The 21708-nt window shown below is 46.8% G+C and overlaps 1 protein-coding gene and 1 non-coding gene across 2 annotated transcripts; one reads left to right on the plus strand and one right to left on the minus strand.

The window, feature by feature from the left end:
- The first annotated feature begins 3205 nt into the window (after positions 1-3205).
- On the plus strand, positions 3206-3828 carry LOC132371366 (large ribosomal subunit protein uL22-like). The gene has a single exon (XM_059932606.1). The coding sequence runs from the start codon at positions 3237-3239 to the stop codon at positions 3789-3791; it is 555 nt and encodes a 184-aa protein (XP_059788589.1). The 5' UTR covers positions 3206-3236; the 3' UTR covers positions 3792-3828.
- A 9069-nt stretch (positions 3829-12897) lies between these two features.
- On the minus strand, positions 12898-12969 carry TRNAC-GCA (transfer RNA cysteine (anticodon GCA)). Its single transcript has one exon. It is a non-coding gene; the product is annotated as a tRNA-Cys (tRNA).
- Between the last annotated feature and the right edge of the window lie 8739 nt (positions 12970-21708).

Here is a 21708-nt window from a genome sequence, read left to right on the forward strand (position 1 = left end):
AATATTTGAGAACTTGTTAAAAATTCAGATTCCCTGGGGATCCTGATACACTACATCTGATAGGCACAGCCTCCTGTTAATCCCTCCTAAACTCCAAAGACTCTGAGCGACAGCCAAAGTTTATGGGAACCACTCTTCACGACGATTCTAAAGACACTTCCAGCTGTAGATACCAAAGCTGGTGCCCTCAGCCAGGCAGCAACGTTAAACCATTGGCAGCTTGATATTGACCATGGTGGGAGTACTTACAAATTGGCAAATACTGCAAATCAAACACTACTGATTGTCTTTTCTTTCCCCTTGAGCTGATTTACCAGTGCTTCACTCCGTAAGGCTACAGGCATAGATAGCTGCCAGGTACGGGGGCTGCGGGAAACGGAGCAGGGAGACAGGAGGGGCCAATTCACCAGGACACGGGCTGCCAAGTGGCACACCCGACAAGCAAGCAGAGGTCTTAGCGTTGAAGTTCAGGACTTGGTCCAGGAGATGAAATGCGCTCATCAGATGAGATTCGTTCTTCTTACTCAGGAAAGCAGGTCATGCCATCCCAGGTTCAAATCCGGGCTCTGAGTGTTGAGATTCCAGTTTCCTTTCACAGGCTGATCTACAGGAAGATCAGATCAGATCTACAGGAAGGCTCCTCTGCTCTCCTGCAGCCCCAGGTGACTTCCATTATCCATGTCCCCACTCACGTGGGCTGTGGGAGACATTTTCTTTTATTGACGGCACAGCATCTGAACCCTATCACACGTTTGGGGAATATGCAATTACGTGAATTTTACTGAAAGGCATACCCTCCTTTTTTACTCCATAAGCCAAAAATACTAGGCACTTGGTCTCCCACTGTCTGGTAGCGAGGACTCGGGCATATGTCCTCAGCATAGCCACTGCAGACTTTGGACATTAAGTGAGTGAAACACGGAAGCAGGAGGAGTTGAGACTTCCTTCTGGTGACATGGATCTGGCATCGGCTCCAGCCTTACTCTTCTTCACAGACTGGGCCTCTGTGCAATCTTGGTTCCCCTCGGAGCCCATCGAGTGTCTACACCTCTTTCCCTTCGGGGTCGTGAACTACCTGACAAGGGCTGCCTCATCTGTTTCAAAATTAGTTTCTGGTTTTGCACCCAAATTTCCTACCTGGTACATACGTTGGTGTTAGGAGTGGGTTTCAGGCAACAGATCCTCATGAAAACGGTATTAATTACCCAGACTAGTTAAAACTAGAGTTAGGGGAAATCCAATGAGTTCTTCAGGCCTGGGAGTCTGTCATAACCTGTATCCCACACTGGCGTGATGGGAAAGTAAATTATTGCTGGTGGTCATCAGGAATGCAGTGCCTATGGGGTAAGGTTTCCGGATACCTATGTGCTTCTTATCATTGAACTGGAAGCTGACTGATGCTAAAGGCACCAAAGTAGTCTAGAAAAACAATGAAAATTCCAATGAGAAGAACCAAAATCTCTTCTCTCTAGCAGCCATATGACTTAGCAGAAAACCAAAGGCAGTGTTTGATTCTGCAAGACTGCTGAATGACAATGTCAGTTTAATTCACAGCTTCTCCAGTATGAAAGCTTAGGGCTCTGATGTGGAAAGAGTGAGATCCCAGAGTTGTCATGAGGCTTCATGAGAAGATTAGTAGAACCCCGAATATACCTCACCACAACAACTTCGGAACCTCCTTTGCCAGCTAAAGAAGCCCCTCCTTCTCTCCTGCGGATACTGTTCCTGCTTTACCTCCTCTCTCACCTCAACCCCCGCCCCGGCTCCTCTTTTTCTTTTGAGCTATAACTTGAGAAGATCCCACCCTACCCTGGAGAGCCAATTAAAAAGTCCCCCTTGCAGGTGAAGGCTTAAACGCAAAAATAATCACAAGACTCGGCTGATTTATAACAACAAAAGTCTAGGGAATGTGTGTGGAAATGAATTCTTGACAGCATTTGGCTGAGAAGGAAAAATTTAGTGATAAACTCTGCCGAACTCTGGATCCAGTGTCCTACTTCGAAGAGCTGGGCATTATTTTTATTGTTTGCTCCACTTGTTCATCAAAACCAGGAATCAAAGTTGTTCAAGGATAGATGAAAGGGAGATGCCAGAAAATTCTTGAAGACTAAATCTAAAGACTTTAAGGGATTGGAAAGGTGGCATGTACCTATGATGCATGACATGCCCCCACTCTCACCACAAAGCTTCAACCAACACAAGGGTTAGAAGACAGTCCCAACCATACAACCTTAAAAATGCATTATTTACTAGAGTTTTCACATCTTTGAAAACCATTTGCATCACGTGTCTTTGTAGACTGGGAATGTTGGTGAGAGATGCTGTCATTGAAATATGTTCTCTAATTTGAATTAAGGATGGAGGTTCTTAGTGGAAGGGGCTAAAGGGTGCCCTTGATCACCACACCACACGCTGGCTGGAAGTGACTGCCTTGACAGCCTGTAGGTCCACAGCCTTGATCCAAAGGGTCCCTCCCTGTGGAGTTCTTAGGACCTACCCAGAATGCACATCTCTGCAGCTTATTTTTCCATTTTCACAAACAACACTGCAATGCCCAACCGCGTACATGCATCTTTGCACACCCATATGAATAAAGCAAAGGCATGAATTTGTCTTTTGATTACCAAGTAGCCTTCCAGCAAAGATACATCAATTACATTCTCACCAGCCCTGTTTGGAAAGTACCCACCAACTTTTTAAGAATTACAGTCATTTTGCCGTGAAAGAAAGACCAATGAAGACATATGCGTGCTGTTATATCCCCAGTTCTTATATTTACAGAACAGGACAGGGAACATTGCTAAGCGAGAAATGCAGCCTGAATAGGATGACAGCTGAATGTAGCTGGAAATTGACTCAACCCCCATAGCAGCAAAAATTAGATCCCCCAGCCTAGGGCTATATATTTTTAAGTTTGGAAGAATAGAAACCAAACTGTTACCAGCAGTTATTTTACTTGTGAGATTAATTTTTATTTTCTTCCTGATGCTTCCTGATGTTTTAAATTTTTTCTATATGTTTTTTAGTCAACAAATGTTTGTTGAAAACCTGTAATGTACTCAACAACAGGCAAGGCATTGACGCGAGGTATTCTTAAAAGAAGCAATGTTTTCTTTCTTCCCGCCCCCCTCCTCCTCTTCTTCTTCCTCCTTCTTCTTCTTTTTACCATACAGAACTTACCCGTGTTATAAGAATAATCGGCTTTTCCGGTCAGCGGCCTGAGGTGACCTCTAAAAATGGTTCGCTATTCACTTGACCCAGAAAACCCCACAAAATCATGCAAATCGAGAGGTTCAAATCTTCGTGTTCACTTTAAGAACACTCGTGAAACAGCCCAGGCCATTGAGGGTATGCATATCCGAAAAGCCACCAAGTCTCTGAAGGATGTCACTTTAAAGAAGCAATGTGTGCCATTCTGTCATTACAGTGGTGGAGTTGGTAGGTGTGCCCAGGCCAAACAGTGGGGCTGGACGCAGGGTCGGTGGCCCAAAAAGAGTGCTGAATTTTTACTGCACATGCTCAAAAATGCAGAGAGTAATGCTGAACTTGAGGGCTTAGATGTAGATTCTCTGGTCATTGAGCATATCCAGGTGAACAAAGCCCCCAAGATGCGGCGCAGGACTTACAGAGCTCATGGTCGGATCAACCCATACATGAACTCTCCCTGCCACACTGAGATGATCCTTACTGAAAAAGAACAGACTGTTCCTAAACCAGAAGAGGAGTTTGCCCAGAAGAAAAAGATATCCCAGAAGAAATTGAAGAAACAAAAACTTATGGCCCGGGAATAAATGCTGCAAAAAATAAATGCAAATAAAAGTAAAAAAAAATAAATAAATAATCAAATCCCTTTCCTAACAGGACTTTTCCACGGTCCTCCATGGCCCCCTGGGTGGCAGCCATCCGATGTTTTAGCTGCTAAGAAGGGTCAGGTAGTGACATTACCGCCACGTATCTGCCAGAGGAAAGGAGCCCATCCTTCAGTGGGGGGTGGCCTGTCCTGCTGTGGGGCAAGGCTTGGCAAGGAGGGTCCCAAAAGGCCAGGCTTCGCACCGCTGCAGCTGTGCCCACCTGCTGGTCTGGGGCCTCCTGCGGGAACCAGGGCTGCATTTGGGCCTCGCGTGGAGGCTGCAGCCTTTGTGGCCAAATACCTGCCCTGGTGTCCACCAAGTCTCTGGAGACTCTGTCAAGGTCATGGGCTTGAGGGGAAAAGACCACAGAGGATGAGCTGGTAGAGGGACCCAAAGCCCCTCCCGTGTTTCTAGAGGGGACGGTGAGGTGGCCCCAGGTGGGCGCTGAGGGAGGGAAACCTCAGAGGAGGCTTCTGGGTTCCCACAAGGCACAGGGGAGCCATGAGCTCATGGCCAGAAAAGGGTCAGTTTGCAGTGAGACCTGTCTGCCAGGTGCCCAGGGGCAGACTAGGGGTGAATGGGAATGCCAGTGTGCTCTTGTTGGGGGGGGGCAGGTGGCACACACTGGTGAACAGTACTAGACCACACCCCCCCCAGGGAGGGGCTACAGCCCCGGGGGAGAGCATTTGACTGCAGATCAGGAGGTCCCTGGTTCAAATCCCGGTGCCCCCTAATGAGCCTCCTTTTATCCCCTGAAACAGCTGCTGTCCCCCACACTGAAATCTCTAGGAGGACAGAAGAGAGAAGAGGTGAGCTCAGGACCCCTTGGTCACAGCCCTTCCTTTGTCACGAACCCAGATGGGCTCCATCACCCAACCCCATTGTGCTGGTCAGTCCCTTTCTCGTGGCTTCAGGTGGACTTTTGAATTATTCCGTGTCAGCCCAGCACTGGAACGTCCTTCCTCTGTTTTAGCAGAAGAAGCTTCTGGGCACTCACATGAGGGCCCAGTAGGAAAAGGAGCTTACGGTCAGGCAGGTGGGTCAGCCAGGCCATGGGGCCAACCAGGGAGAAACAGAAATGACTGGGGTCCTGGAGGACCCCTCCCTGGAGAGGCCACAACCATGAGATGGTGTCACTTAGGAAAGGGTTTGAAGTGGGCTCCTGGGGCAGGGGAGGAGCATCTGACCGCAGGTGAACAGGTGTGTGGTTCAGATTTTCAGGCCCCTGCAAGCTTATCTCATTTAGTACCAGACATCGGGTAGAAACCTTTCAGGTCGTCTCTTGGGAAGGCCTATCTCACTCCACCCAGGCAGGGCTCGGCCATGGGAGTGGGAAGCAGTGGGAAGGCAGCCGGCCAGGTCGTGCCTTGCCCCAGGGTTGGGGGAACAGGAAGAGCCTGTGACTAGCCATGTGGATCTGGCCCCAACCCTATTATTAATCAGGTGTGTGTGCTTGGACATGTCTCTTAATTACGGCCTCTTTTCAACCCTATAATATGGGGCCCAAAACTAAATTGGTGGTTCCTAATTTTCACTTTCCTTTGGGATCTTCTCAGGAGTTTGTTAAAAATAGAGTCCTTTGGTCTCACTCCCAACCCTTCTAATTCAGGAGGTCCAACCTGGAGCCTTGAACTTCATTTCCATGAAAGCCCATCCTGCTCTCACCACCTCACATGCCTGTGTGTGATGGGCAGCCCAGTTGGGGGACTGTGGCCTTAGTTTAGTTCAGAGACCCTCCACTGATACAGCCATGGCTTTTACACTGATGTCCTTGGCCCTGAACGGCTGGGCGTGGGCAGAGGATTGTGCAGAAGGGGGTGGCGAGCAGGGATGTCTTCTGTGGGCGGTAGAGCAGGTCTCGTGGACTCATTAGACAGAGGTGCTGCTCAGTGTCTGACGGAGTTCTGAATATAATTACAGAGGTCAGAGGTCTTCATTAGGCAGGAACAATGAGATGAGCTTTTAAGGACAGATGCGTCTTACCTGTTTCTTATTTTTACATTTTCACTGATGTTGGAATATAATTCCAGCTTCCTTTCCCTGGCCGGAGCCAATGATTCTGCACGGAGGAGAAAGAGCAAAGAGACAGGGAGGGTCAGGCCAGCGCTTCCCCCACCCCCTCACTCCTTGGCATTAGTCCCACAGAGCCAAGCAGACTCCTGTTCTTCCCCAGACCCTGGTCTGGGTCTGTGAGTCTGGAGTAGACCCAGTGGGAGCTTTAGGACCTGGGGACACAGAGCCTAAGTCCAGGGCCTCTGACCCGCAGCCCAGCATGAGGGGCTCAGGAAGCTAAGCAGCTACCCCACTGCAGGAGTACAAGGGCTCCTCTAGGTTCATCTACTTCAGTGTTATAACCCATGGGGGTGCAATGAAGACACACCAGCCCCCCTCTGTGGAGAAGGTGTGGATCTGTGAAAGGTGAAATCTCTGGCTGGAGCTGAGGAAAACCCAGAGGGACTGGAGGAGGCAGGGATCTGTGCCTTATAAACTTTAATTTTCCTGCAATTCACCTGAAGGTGTATCTTTAAATTTCAGATTGAGTCTGCACTTTCTGAGGAGTTGTGAATCAAAGAGTTTTATATAGGCTTTCTCTTTCTTCTCCAGGTGTCCTGGCCTAGGGAGGGGGAAGCAAGTAATGCCAGACCCACTCTGGGATTAAAAGTGAGACAGGGGGCTTCCCTGGTGGCGCAGTGGTTGAGAATCTGCCTGCCAAAGCAGGGGACACGGGTTCGAGCCCTGGTCTGGGAAGATCCCACATGCCACGGAGCAACTGGGCCCGTGAGCCACAATTGCTGAGCCTGCGCGTCTGGAGCCTGTGCTCCGCAACAAGAGAGGCCGCGATGGTGAGAGGCCCGCGCACCGCGATGAAGAGTGGTCCCCACTTGCCACAACTAGAGAAAGCCCTCGCACAGAAACGAAGACCCAACACAGTCATAAATAAATAAATAAATAAATAAATAAATAAATAAATGAATGAATGAATGAATACATGAATGAACATGAATTTCTTTAAAAAAAAAAAAAAAAGTGAGACAAAGCAGGGGGCACCCAGATTTGAACCGGGGACCTCTTGATCTCAAATGCTCTACCCCTGAGCTATACCCCCTGACCTGGCAGAGTGGTATAATTAATGCCTTTTACCTGTGTTGACACACCCAGACTCAGTCTTGCTGGTTGGGATGTCCTGGTCAGCTCTGCTTCTCTGAACCCTGGCCTCACACCTGCCAGGGACCAGCCCTTCTTCCCTCATAACTTCTACGTGTATCTGGCTGAAGACCCCCTGGTAGCCTGGTTGACCTTTAAAGATGGGGAGACCTTTCAAATCATCCAGATAATCCTCTTCGGTAATGAGTCACTGAGCATCTACTGTGTGTCAGGCACACTGGGATGGTGACATAACTGTGACTAGGTGACAGTGCCTTCTCCTGCCTGAAAGAAGGTTCAGAGCCCATGTCCAAGGGTTATTTAATGACATAGAATAATGTTCATGAGAATTCATCAAGTGAAAAGGCAGTTACAGAACAGTCTGTAAGGAATTATAGATGATTTCAGCTTTTTATGTGTTTTTATTTGCCTTTCAACTTTTCTATTTTGAGCATGTCGCCTTTGTAAAAACAAAAACAAAGTTACGTAGGAAAAGTGATACTCTAGAGGAGTTCCGCTTCTAGGAACCTCTAGGTATCCTTCAGAAATATTCATGAATGCACAGTGAGCGTGGAGACTCCCTGCAGCCTTTTTCTGGATTAGCGCTAAACTGGAAACCACCTAAATATCCATCAACAGGGAACTGGTTACAAACATTGTGGTACAGTCATAGGAATATGATGCAACAGTAGAAGATAAAATTGGTCCAGAGTTCTGTCATGGAAAGATGCTTAAACAATACCATTAAGTGAAAAAAGCAAATTGTATGACATATGCATGTATGATATGAGCTCATGTGGGCTTTTAAAAAGATACTGTGTATATGTATTATCATGTAATAAAAAGATTATACACATATACAAAGAAACTTATGTATAAACATAGGTGTCTACATGTCCATACATATACATATACACCTATGGAAGGAAATAGACCAGACAGTTAATAATGGCAACTCCCAGAGAGTAGGGAGGGGGTTCTTTTATTTTCCAATTTTTGCATGTACAGTAATAACCCACATGTCTACACGGTTCCAGCCTTCCAGGTCCTGAGTGGTAAAAAAAAAATGAGAGAAAGCACTGCAGATATTGTCCAGGAAGTCTTTGCCGCCTTCCAGTGGCAGCCAGCACTGGCCTCCCTCTCCCTCAGACCCCAGTCACTTCCCAATCCAAACCCCTCCTGGTCTCTCCCTAGTCCGTCACCTCTGCCACATTCATTTCAGGCCTTTTCTCTTTCTGCGCTGCCGTCACTCTTATTTCACACACCGGTTTTCCAGCATCCACCCAGCTAGAAAGGCAGGATGTCCTGTGATGTCGGACTGAGGGCAAAGGGCACCCCTGCAGTGGGCCAGGTCGATCCCCTGCCTGAGACCTACATCCAGCAGGTCCCAGACCCCTCGGCCACACCTGCCCCCTCCGCCCTGCCCTCCTGCAGCCTCCCCAGAGACCTCTCAGACTTAAAGGAACCGGCACCCAGGTAGACTGAGGGACACCCAAGGAGCAGACAAACTGCGTAGGTGTCAGAATTATCAGAGGAACGCTCACTTCCCAGGTCAGCTGAGTCTCGCCATAGATCAATATGAGGATGGCAGCGCTTTTAAAGGCAGAGAAAGGTTTTTATATTCATACCTGGAGCAAGGTATTCAAGGAAGGGACAGGCCCCAGCTCAGCGATGAAATCATATACACAATTGACAAGGCCTCCTCCCGGTCAGAGGGAGACGGCTGGACTGGGGAGGAGGGGGGATATTAGGGAGCCTCCTGAAGGCAAGAAAGAGGCGAATGCAGCTTCTTCCCATGCGGAGAAGGAGGAAACTAAGGCCGCTGTGCCTGAAATGGATACTGACCGCAAGCGCCAGGGGGCACCCGTCCCCTCCATCTGGGCTCGGACTGTACTGGCCCTAAAAGCGCCAGTGCCTGTCCTTGGCAGATGGCTTCCCTTACTGGGTCCACCGATGGAAGCAGCCAGCCGGCCTGCAGCTCTTGCTGGAGGGAATATCACAAGGTATCAACTGGAGCGCCGATGGCCACCCTGGGCCAGCATTGGGAGGGGCCCACCCTCCTTTTCGCCTCCTGCATTATAATTCCCTTATGAAACTGCCCTAACCTTCCAGCAAGGAAAACTGCGCAAACCACTCAGCCTACTGTGCTCTTTGTAGGGAGACTAAAGGGTCGAGGGGGCAGTAGTTGACTTAGGTTCAGGCTGAAAGGCACATGAGTATTGAGGGCTGCAAGTGGGGACCCCAGACATGGCCACACCAGGGGTGGCTCTCAGCAAAACCAGAGGTGGTGACAAAGACACAGAGGCCAGGGAAGTGAGAGGATGGCTCACTATCAAGCAGATTTGCTGTTCCCCCTGCCCCAGCTCCAGAGGCTGGAATACTGCCTTCTGCAAGGGAGGAGAGGGGACCAGCAAACATCTTTTGTAATGGCAAACTCTACTTTATAAAGGACAACTTGCCTCCTAGGAGCTAGGCATGCAGTGAAGACTGGCGCCTGGTGTCCCAACTCGGCAGTGTAGAACATGCCAAGAACCATCTAGAACTATCTAGATACTGTCTAGACATAGAATATCTAGAACTATCTAGAAAAGGGGTTGGGAGAATTAGACACACACAGGGCACATGTAGAGGCAGCGCTGGAAGAGCCACAGTGATGGATGAGAGTTTCCACAGAAGTAGAAGAGTTTGTGAGGAAGGTAGACGGACCACAGGCAAAGACCTCAAAGAGGCAAGGAATCGTGACTACGAGGCAAATAGTGGGGTCCATAATGGGTGGGCGGACAAGTGAGCCAGAAGGTAGCTCTGGAATCACGGAAACACAAAGAGATGAAAGAGATTGAGGTCAAAAGGAGAACAATGCATGGTCTCAGTAACAGCAAGGACAGGAAGAAGTAAAAACTAGAAGAGGTATCAGAAAGGATTTTTCAGATCAAAGATCTTGAAAGGGAATATTTCCTTTTTTCAAAAACTTGAGGTATAATTGACATAGAACATTATATTAGTTTCAGGTGTACCACATAATGATTTGACGTTTGTATACATTGTGAAGTCTAGTTAACATTTGTCACTATACATAGTTACAAATTTTTTTCTCCTGCGATGAGAACTTTTAAGATCTACTGTCTTAGTAACTTTCAAATATGCAATAGAGATTTATTAACTATAGTCACCATGCTTTGCCTTACGTCCCCAGGACATTTATTTATAACTGGAAATTTGTACCTTTTCACTCCCTTCACCCACTTCATCCACCCCCTCCCCCAACCCCCAGCCTCTGGCAACCACCACCCTGTTCTCTGTATTTATGAGCTTGTTTTGTTTGTGTGTTTAGATTCCACATATAAGTGCAATCATGTGATATTTGTCTTTCTCTGTCTGACTTATTTCACTCAGCATGATACCCTCAATGTCCATCCACGTTGTCGAAAACGGCAAGATTTCGTTCTTTTTTTGCAGCTAACATTTGGAAATGGTTCTGAGCGATGATCAGGTTCACATGTGGGTTAGGAGTAGATTTGGCCGTGAGCGCAGAGCACCCAAAATGACAGAGGACTAAAGCAAAACACAAGCAAACAAACCAGAAGTTTCTTCCTCTCTCCTGTAAACACCCACACTCAGGTGGTCCAGGTTTGGCATGGTGTTCCATAGGGTTAAGGACCCAATTCCTTCTTTCCAGCCTACACAGCTTTCATTCCAGACGTCTCTTCATGGTCCAACACGACACCTCCCACTTTAGCATCACCTCTATCTCCTAGCCGGCGGGAAGGGGAAGAGGAAAGACAAGCTTCTCTCTTTCAGAGCACCCATCACTTTTGTCTACATCTCATGGACCAAACCTGTGCCCTTTGCCTCGCTTAACTCCAAGGAGGCTGGGAAATGTAATTTTTCTTCTGTGAAGCCATGTGCCCAGCTAACAACCAAGAAGGAGGAGGGAACAGACACTGGGAGAAACATCCAACCTATGTTTCACCGTGCCTCTTGATAGCTGCAGGGGCGTGGAGTTTGTCAACATTATAGGAGCCAAGAAGATGGAGATATGGAAGCATCATTAATGCAATTTTGACATTACCGAGGATGAAAGCAGAGGGGAAGCAAGGAAAATATGATGGTTAGCCTGCTTCTGAAATCTTCCACAAAGTCCACGGGGTCCCCAGTCTGGGTGCACACATCAGTGAGGATAAGAAGTATGGAGGGATATTTGAGGAGCTGGGACCCAGAAGGGGCAACGTGGGGAGGAAGGGATGGGAAGGGGGAGAATTCTGACAGCCTCCCCGAGTGGGAGGTTGAAGGGACAGGGACCTCTTCAGGGGGACACTGGGCACCAGATGTAAAAGGGGGAGTTCAGGGAAAGGTTAAGGAGGAAGGAACTGCCCACTTTGAACGGGGTTCCACGGACTGGCTCTGGGGCTGGTAGGATTGGGTTGCAGGGATGGAAGGAGCGGAGAGGAGGCAGGATGGATACTGCCATCAGCGAGATGGTCCTCAACCTCAGGAGGTGGCCAGGGAGGTCAGGGACAGGAAAGGGACCAGCAACCGGCTCCTAAGCCAAAGGTCCAAGTGTTTATGAACCTGGAATAACAAATGCCACCTCCCCGAGGAAAAAAGCACAAGTTTAAAAATTCAAGTCTCTTGTTAACAAAATGAATGAGCTTTAATGAAAGGGAAACTGAAGCATAGCCCTGAAGCTAAAAGGAGTTTTGTTTTTACAGGCACTTATGTCCTGTGCTGATAAGAGAACTCAGAGGAGACAGAATATTTACAACATGGGGAGTTAGACAAAGAGCTATTCGCCAACTTATCAAGTTAGACAAAGTCTCAAGGAAGACTGGACTTGACCGTGTTCTGTCTTAAACTGCTCTTTGTCTGTATTGTGTTTTCCTGCCATTCAATGGAAAGAGATTAAGACTTTCTTGCTGTCAAATAGTTTTATTACAGAGAAGCTGTTTTTAGCCCATCTGAAGTATAGACTTCTGTGTTTATATAAACCTGGAACATCATGAAATATATTTTAGGTAGTTGTGAGAAAGGTCATAGAAGATGGTTGGTGCCGGGGATAATAAAATTCACGAACTGTACTTCTGAATTACATGCTAGAGCTCTGAACCCACAATGAATTCTTAGATCATCTACCAAAATGCTCAGCTGTTTGTTCTCCAAACCATAGAAAGCCATCGCGTTCTTTGGTTTTGAGATAGCTGATGTAGTTCACTGGTCCCTTCTGCAGAAGTTTACTTTTAAAGTTTGAATGAGACATAAAATCGTCTTTAATAATTACACAACCTAAACTTACACTTTCGCATGTGGATATTTCATCCTCCGCAAACTCTCTCAGCCCCATGAGGGCTCATTCCCTGAGAGGCACAGATCCTGGTGGTTTGGCTTGCAAATAGAAGACCAATTCCACCCTGTCCCATGGAGAACGACTAGATTGAGAAAGGGAAAAATTAAGGAAACTATGAAATGCTGAAACAGCAAATTTTCCTGGAAGATGCCATTAAGGTCAAGTTATAAATCATGTCCACATAAGGATGCGGAAGAGGAGAGCCAGAATATAAGATGCTGGGCAGACAGAGCTGGGATGAGGTAACCTGGGTCTGAGAAGGCTTCTGGAAGCTCTACTAAAGCTGGTTTCAACTTAGCTGCAGACTAGGAGCGCTGGGGGTTGTTTACGATACCTGGGCTCCACCTCAAATACACTGATTTAATTGGTCTAGGGTGAGGCCTGGGAAATGGCATGTTTATAGACTTTTCACGTGATTCTAATTTATATTTAGAGTTAAGAATGGCCAACTACCATAGTAAAGCTTCACCATTTGCTGGTTCTAGAAAAAAAGTCTTTATGTTGATGTCTAATGGGGAAGAAGTTGAAATGCAGCACCAAAGGTAAAAGTTAAGAATAAGTAGGGGGCACCCAGATTTGAACTGGGGACCTCTTGATCTGCAGTCAAATGCTCTACCCCTGAGCTACACCCCCTTCTGCTATGGTGTGACTTAATTAATATTTTTCATCTGTCTAGCCACACCCAGACTCCCTGTAAACCTATGAGTTGCCACTTCAGGATGGCCCTCTCTTGGGAACTGCCAGGCCTACTGCAGTGAAAACTCATCAACCTGCCACAGCAAAAGCAACAGGTTCTCTCCTCAAAAACCCAACAGCCTATGTCCCCCCTCCCACCCACTTCCTCCCCAGCCCACAGCCCCAGTGTGTGGGCAGCAGCCTGGAGAAGCATTGACATTGGCTATAGAATGGCCTTCAGAGTCAGATGCCTGTGCCCATCATGGTGGGCACCTAAAAAACAGAAACTCAAGGTGATTGAGGTGTCTGTCCAAACCCACCTAATGAAGGCCTGACCCTCATTGGCTAACATCGGTTCAGAGTGCTTTCTACTGAACTGTAGTCTAGGACACAAATGACCCTCCCAACCGCCACGTCTTCAGTTAATATAGATGGAGAATCATGGAGAATGACCCACTCCTAGAAACAGTCAGAATTAGGTGGCTGAGTAGACTTAGGAATCCCCCAAATCATTAATGGACCTAAGCTAACATAATTCAAGGACCAAACAATGCTGATGGAGAAGAACCATATTCTACCCAGAGGCTCTCTGATCTGTGGACAAAGCCCTATCCCACCTGGACGATGAGCTTACTTTGATTGGCACCTTCCATCTCCACAGCCACGCCAAGGCCCTGCTTCTGCTGTTGTCACGGGAGCTGGTAAGCTTTCTCTCCTGCAAACTCTCTCTGCCGCCTTCTGGAATCTCTCCCTCTTACCCCCCAGCTTCCCCCTTGGGGCCTTAGCTGCCCAGCAGCCGCTTCCCCTCCTCTCCTGGCCAAGAAGCTGGGGAAACACTGATTTCTATACTGATTCCTACCATGATGCTAAAGTCCTCTGGATTTCTCTTGTCAACAGTATACAGCCGAGAAGCCCCCACATATATCAGCTTATTATACATCAAATCTTGGGGACCAGCATCTCGTTATCTCCATTTCACAGATGAGGAGACTGAGGCCCAGAGAAGCTAAACTTCTTGCCCAACATCCCCTGCATATATATATGCATATATATAATATATATAATAATAATAATATAATATTATTATTAATATATATTATTCTATATGTATTAGAAACTCTACATTGAATTTTACTGATATTCAGGAAAGAGAAGTCGCAACACCCCATGACCCCTTAGCCTCAGGCAGAGAAGCCAGAGTGTGTGACTTAAAGGAAATTCCAAAAACTCTCTGAGCCTCAGTTTCTTATCTGTAAATTGGGGGAAATATCAATTGATATGAGGATTAAATAAGATAATATCCTTAGGACAGTCTCTGATGTGTAGTAAGCACTCGAATATGACTAACCATTATTACTACAGTTCTGGATAATTCTCACCTTCCCAAACCGGTCAGGTCCCTGGTTTTCACTGCTTTACTGAGCTCTGGCATGAGATCCTTTCTTGTCTGAACGCCAGATGTATCCTTACTTGGAATCTGATTGAAATCACCAGAGTAATATTAATGCAACCATCTCTCTTGATACTGGAATAGCTAGTGTTCTCTTGGGTTCTGTTGCAGGAAGCTAGTTCTTTCCACTCTCTCTTTTTAAAAATGGATTTTAAAAATATATATATATATTTATTTATTTATTTGGCTGCGTCGGGTCTTTAGTTGCTGCATGTGGGATCTTTGTTGCTGTGTGCGGGATCTTCGTTGTGGCATGTGGGATCTTTAGTTGCAGCACGTGAACTCTTAGTTGCGGCATGTGGCATCTAGTTCCCTGACCAGGGATTGAACCCAGGCCCCCTGCATTGGGAGTGTGAAGTCTTAGCCACTGGACCATCAGGGAAGTCCCCCAAATGGACTTTTTTTCATTAAAAAATTTTTTAACTTTTGACCCCTTTCACCCATTTCTCCCACCCCTCACCACCCTCCTACCTTTGGCAACCACCAATCCATAGGTTTATCCATATGTCTATATCCTTATGTTTTTTATTTACCTCCTGTGAATAACATATAGTTGTCTCTTTAATTCAGTGGCATTCTTTGTCTTTTTACTGTGGTATTTCATACATTTATATTTAATGTTAATACTGATAATATTTTGGTTTAAATTTTCTATCTCTTTTGTCCTGCAAGTCCTAGTTTCTTTTTCTCTCCTTTGCCTTCTTTTGTAGACTATAGGAAAAGACCCTCAGAGGTTAGAGATGAGATCCCTGCACCCTGGAATGCAACTGGTGAAAAATCCGCAAGTGTCCATTGAGCTAATGGACCCCTCTGCCGAGGGGATCACCCAAAAGATGGTTAGTGCGTGGCTGACAGAAACTGGGACTGGGATGTACACGAGGGAACCAGTAACCTTGTCTGCTGTTGACAGTAACCTAAACTTCTTAGGTTGGAATTTGCATAGAATAAAAAATAGAGAGCTAGAGAATAAAATCATTGGCACTTGCCCTGTGCAGACCTGGGTGGGGACAGATGTATCTGGGTACAGCGATGTTCTCAGTGCCCTCGAAAGTTGGCCCTCAGAGAGGTGCAGAATCAGCTCACCCCTCCCCACCACAGACCCTCCGACTGCCTTTGTTTGGATCGCAGTCTCACCAATAACATGCTTTCTTCCCCCCACCCCCCCGCGTCTGTGCTCTCACTCCAGCACAGGAGGTTACCTCTGCTTAACAGAGAGAATAGATTCAGCTAAACCTCAACTCCTTGATTTCCCTTCGTATCTCAGAGACATCTTTCCTCAGCTGTCCTTAGTCCTTTCCCTTCCATCTCAGAGAAAAACATTCCCCTCTCCTCCCCCTTCCAAAGTAAATGGCTCCATCTGTACTCTTGTCCTCAGAACTGAATTGATTCAATTTTCTCCGTCCTGTTCCCTCCCCAGCCAAAAGTATGCTCAAGTCTCTAGCCTAAGTTAAATTAGGTTTCCCACCTTCCCCTGTAGCTACTGCCGTATTTCTCTCTGGATTACAGTAATTTTCATTTTCCACCTCTGCCTCCACACACTATTCTTCATCCTGCGTATCTTATATAAATCACCAAGTCCCACATATTACATCCTGAAAATTTCTCTGGAATTCTTTTTCTCCTCTGTATTTGTTTCCTTACTCTGTATGTGTCACTGGGCAAGTTCTTTAACTCTGTAAGCTTCCATTTCTTTGTCTTAAATAGGGATAAGTTTCTCGTGACATATAAATATGGCAACTTCAGATAAATTGCCCAGCATGGTACTAACACATAGTAGGTGCTCAAAAAATAATATCAGTTAAGGAACTGTCTTTTGGCAAACTTCCAGCTGCTCTCTGCGATGTCTCCTAAGTGACCTCCTGAAATAAAGGAAATGAATTCACTTCTTTGCAGCCACAGCCCTCCCTATGGCCCACAGAACAATGTCCGAACTCTGAAACACATTTTACACACAGATTTTCTTCAGTCTAATCATCCACCTCCAACAGTAGGTCACAGTCACACTCTCTCCCCCCTCCCCCCTGCAAAGTCACGGTACACACGCACTTACAACCTACCCCAGATGCACACATACACACTCACACCCACATGCATGGTCACACCCACACCCCCACACACATCCACACAGACATGCACACATATACCTTTTCCACCCAGAAGGCACTCCCAAAACATTGCATCTTTGTTTCTTTACGCTGTCTGTCTGGCATGGCCTTCTCCCACACTGCCTGGACATGCACCTTCCAGACCCAGCTGACCACCCCCCCATCTCTGCAAAGCTGTCACGAAGTCAACCCTCAGAGCAACCCAGCTGTGCTCTAAGCTCCTTTCTATCACATCCAACATATTTTCATGTTGCAAATCACTCTTCCCTGCGAGAAAGAGTGAAGGATGAACCGTCGTGTCTAGATTTCACTCATCCCTGGGTCCTCTCAAGGCCTGGCCTCTTGCTCGGCAGAGTAAGCATTTGAGGAACTTAACTGAGGGACTGATCACTCTCTGGGTTTTGTTCTCGGCCACAGAGAGAGAGATGGGGGAGAAGAGGCTTCAGGGCTGCGGACAGAGGGCTCCCTGTGGACCCACTTAGCCGGGGGACAAGGGGAAGAGACCCCTGCCTGCTGCCTGCGGGCCAACCCCACTGATTCAGGACCGCAAAGCAGGGGGTGTGGCTCCAGCACTGCAGAGATACCAGTTGTTCATTCATCTGCTGGGTGACAGGACGCATAGTGGTTTAGACCTAGTCCGCAGACTAAGAAAGTCTGGTTGACATCTCCATGCCCACTACTTACCCATACTTTTATTCATTTAACGGTTGTTGTTGTTGTTTCTTGGCATTTTTAAAAAATTTTTATTTTATATTGGACTATAGTTGATTTACAATGTTGTGTTAGTTTCAGGTGTACAGCAAAGTGATTCAGTTATGTGTACCATTGAGTAGTTTCTAAAACCTACTAGGAGTGCACTGGACTAATGCCTTCTGACCCTTTACTGATTATAATGGGGTCAAGGGGATGAGCCCGATAGCATCCAGGGACATCACATGGCCTCCTACTATGCCACCCTGAGAGGGAGGTTCTAGGGTTGTTCCTACAAACCCCAACGAATGGGGATCTCCTAAATCTTCAATGGGGACCCATGTAACATGCATGTAGCTAAGTTTAGCTACCAAAATTGCACATAAACTAGGAGGCACCTGGATTTGAACCAGGCACCTCTATTTTTATTGAAGTATAGTTAATTTACAATGTTGTGTCACTTTCAAGTGTACAGCATGATTCAGTTTTATATATATATATATATATGTATATATACATACGCACACACATATATTCTTTATCCATTCATCTGTTGGTGGACATTTAGGTTGTTACCATGTCTTGGCTATTGTAAATAGTGTTGCTATGAACATAGGGGTGCATGTATCTTTTTGAATTAGAGATTTCTCTAGATATATGCTCAGGAGTGGGATTGCAGGATCATATGGTAGTTCTATTTTCAGTTTTTTGAGGCCCCTCCATACTGTTCTCGATAGTGGCTGCACCAATTTACATTCCCACCAACAGTGTAGGAGGGTTCCTTTTTCTCCACACCCTCTCCAGCACTTATTATTTGTAGACTTTTTAATGATGGCCATTTTGACTGGTGTGAAGTAATACCTCATTGTAGTTTTGATTTGCATTTCTCTGATACTTAAAGATATTGAGCATCTTTTCCTGTGCCTTTTGGCCATCTGTATGTCTTCTTCGGAGAAATGTCTATTTAGGTCTTCTGCCCATTTTTTGATTGGGTTGTTTGTTTTTTATATTAAGCTGTATGAGCTGTTTGTATATTTTGAAAATTAATCCCTTGTCAGTAGGATCGTTGGCAAATATTTTCTCTCAGACCATAGGCTGTCTTTTCGTTTTGTTTATGGCTTCCTTTGCTGTGCGAAAGCTTTTAAGTTTAATTAGGTCCCATCTGTTTATTTTTGTTTTTATTTCCATTACTCTAGGGGACGGATCCAAAAAAATATTGCTGCAATTTATGTCAAAGAGTGTTCTGCCTATGTTTTCCTCTAGGAGTTTTATAGTACCCAGTCTTACATTTAGATCTTTAATCCATTTTGAGTTTATTTTTGTATGTGGTGTTAGAGAATGTCTAATTTCATCCTTTTATATGTAGCTGTCCAATTTTCCCAGCACCGCTTATTGAAAAGACTATCTTTTCTCCATTGTCTATTCTTGCCTCCATTGTCACAGATTGACAAGTGCGTGGGTTTATTTCTGGGCTTTCTATCCTCTTCCGTTGATCTATATATCTGTTTTTGTGCCAGTACTAGAACCAGGGACCTGTTAATGTGCAGTCAAATGCTCTACCCCTGAGCTATACCCCCAGGAACACTAGTACAGTCTAATTAACATCTTTCATTTGTGTGGTAACACTCAGCTCTGCAAAATTAAGTTATAGATCTCCTCCAGAACTGACTTCTTGGAAGCTGCCAGACCGGGCTTCTAGTAAAACATCTTCCCTCAGGCCTGCAGCTTTCCAGTCCTCAGTCCCTGGGTGGGGTCATCAATAAGGAGAAAAGGAGAAAAGCTGCCTGATGAATCCCCAACCCATTTCCCATTACCTTGGTTTAGCCCAAGAGCTGGACAAAGGTCTCCAAAACTACCCACCTACCCTACCTGGGCTCCCAGCCATTTGCTTCCATAGGTCTGACCACCCTCCCCACTCCACTGTGCCAACCTGTTTTGGTGGGAAGGAGGGGTGAGGGTGATAATTTAGGGTTACCATTTTTTTTAAATTTTATTTATTTTTGGCTGCTTTGGGTCTTCATTGCTGCGCGTGGGCTTTTCTCTTGTTGCTGTGAGCAGGGGCTACTCTTCGTTGCAGTGTGCGGGCTTCTAATTGTGGTGGCTTCTCTTGCTGCAGAGCACAGGCTCTAGGCGCACAGGCTTCAGTAGTTGTGGCATGAGGTCTCAGTAGTTGTGGCTCGCAGGCTCTAGAGTGCAGGCTTAGTAGTTGTGGCGCACGGGCTTAGTTGCTCCGCGGCATGTGTGATCGTCCCGGAGCAGGGCTCGAACTCGTGTCCCCTGAATTGGCAGGCAGATTCTTAACCACTGCGCCACCAGGGAAGTCCCTAGGGTTACCATTTACATCTGTTCCTGGGAAGTCATCTGTATTTACAGCTCTCTGGTCTGCCCTAAAAAAGCCCAGCAGTCTGCATCAGGGGCCTTGCCTTCTCTCTGAGGATCCAATAGAGTTGGAGAAATGAGAAACATACAGAAGAAAACAGTCCTGATGCCATGAGGATAGATACATAGAGTATTAGTGCAGGAAGACATGGGAAGAGGCTCCACCCAGATTGCTGTTGTACAAGGGCTGACCTGTAGCTTCCAGTTTCAGGTAGGATCCTAATTGATGGATGAAGGAAAATGGAATGAGTAACAGCTTCCATGAATAGAAAATCCAATATGGCAGGGGGTACCTTGATTTGAGCCAGGAACCTCTTGATCTGCAGTCAAATGCTCTATCCCTGAGCTACACACCCCCTACTTATTATAGGTGTCTAATAACCACCTTTCACCTTCATGGTCACACCCAGGACTCCTGCAACATACTGGAAGTTTCTACTTATTTCTAGAGAGCTGGTAAGACCAGCAACTTATTCCTCCACAAACTCAGTCCAGAGAGGTCGTCCCCCAGGCCCCAGAGTTCCACAACCCTACGCCTTCACATGCCTGCATCTCCCCCTTTTCCTCAGTGTGTGGTGACAGCAGCAGCCTGGAGGAGCATTGACAATTACTACCGGAAGGGCCTTTAGAACTTATTTGTCTGTTTTTCTCTTGTTCTGCACTACAAAACAGCAAATTGAAGAGATCCTGCCCAACCTCTTTGGAAACACATGCAGTACGTACACCAGAAGGTGTCTCTTCAGTCTTTGTATCTGTGCGTTAAACCCCAGGGCGCTGGTGGGGACAGCTGGGGAGGTTGGTGAACTTCCCAGTCCCTAAGCTGGATCTTTTTAATTTTCCCGAAGTTGGTGATAACCTCATGTCTCTTAGGCTAATATTTTATCTAAGTAAGCGGATTGCAACTACGGCTATATTATTATTGGCTATTATTATTCCCTTGCTTTGGAGGAGAAAACCTGCCAGGGATAATGCAGGATTGACTTCAGCTTTTTGCTTTTAACTATTGTTTTTGAGTGCATGAAGAGGTTGAGTGGAGTGAGAGGTCCCCTGACCTTCAGAATAAGAATTTCAAGTGGAATAAAACAGTGCAGTAAACTCATACACTGAAGTCTGTGAACTGCAGGAGTGAACTAGCTAGAAGCGCCCCCATATGGTCATGATGTGGGTTTATTGACCTGAAGTAAGAGCTCCTGCAAGAGACAACTGGTCCACCATCTAGATGCTGCCACAAAGAATAACTGAGCACCAATCAGAACAGAACAGAAACCACTGCCTTTGCCAACCTTCCTCCAATATTCCATGGTCAGCACTGAAAGACTCTCTAAAGCAGGTCACCTGGCTCATCTTCCTGAGAAAACATATGCTGCAGCTCACTCATCCCCACGGGCTCTGTGAGTCTCTGCCGCTCAGACCGGAAGCAGACGTCCAGGGTGCATTTCCAGGGTCCCTGTTCAAGGCTGGTGACTGAGGTCCTTGCGTGAGTGCAGGGGGGCAGGGAAGTAGCCCCTAGACGGGGCACACGGCCTCATGATCGAAAGTGGCTTTGCAGCCCCTAGTATGTAGCCGCCAGTCGCCGGCAGTCAGCGTGCTCCCCAAACAGCCCCCTCGCTGCCTTTTCTTTAGTTCCTTTGCTCTGTGCGGACCCTGCTGAAGCAGCTCAGGACGGAGAGACTGGAGCTCTGGGGGCCTCCTGCAAGCACTGCCCTGTGCTCCGTAATGGGGGGAGCATACAAGAGGCATCAAAGCTCGCATTCCCCCCCATGGCGGTGCCTGTGCATGGTGAGGTGGGACGTGCCCACAGGAAAGGTGACATCTGCAAGGCTCTAAAGATGAGTGTTAATGGGGATCGGGGTCGGGTCAGCCCTGGAGAAGTTCACCTGGGGCTGCAAGAAGCTAGAGAGGCTTTCTGGCAAAGATCTAAACGGTCCAACCTCTCTTCTGTCCTACGAAGACTCAATTCCACAGGGCCCAGAGGTAAAAAGGCATTGCTTCAATCATAGAAATCTGAAAGGGTGTTGTTGGAAGGTGGAGATATTGAATGATATCCTCCTAACCAAGAAGGAACTTTAAGAC

Source organism: Balaenoptera ricei, chromosome 9 (assembly GCF_028023285.1).
Source record: "Balaenoptera ricei isolate mBalRic1 chromosome 9, mBalRic1.hap2, whole genome shotgun sequence".
NCBI classification, from domain to species: Eukaryota; Metazoa; Chordata; class Mammalia; order Artiodactyla; family Balaenopteridae; genus Balaenoptera; species Balaenoptera ricei.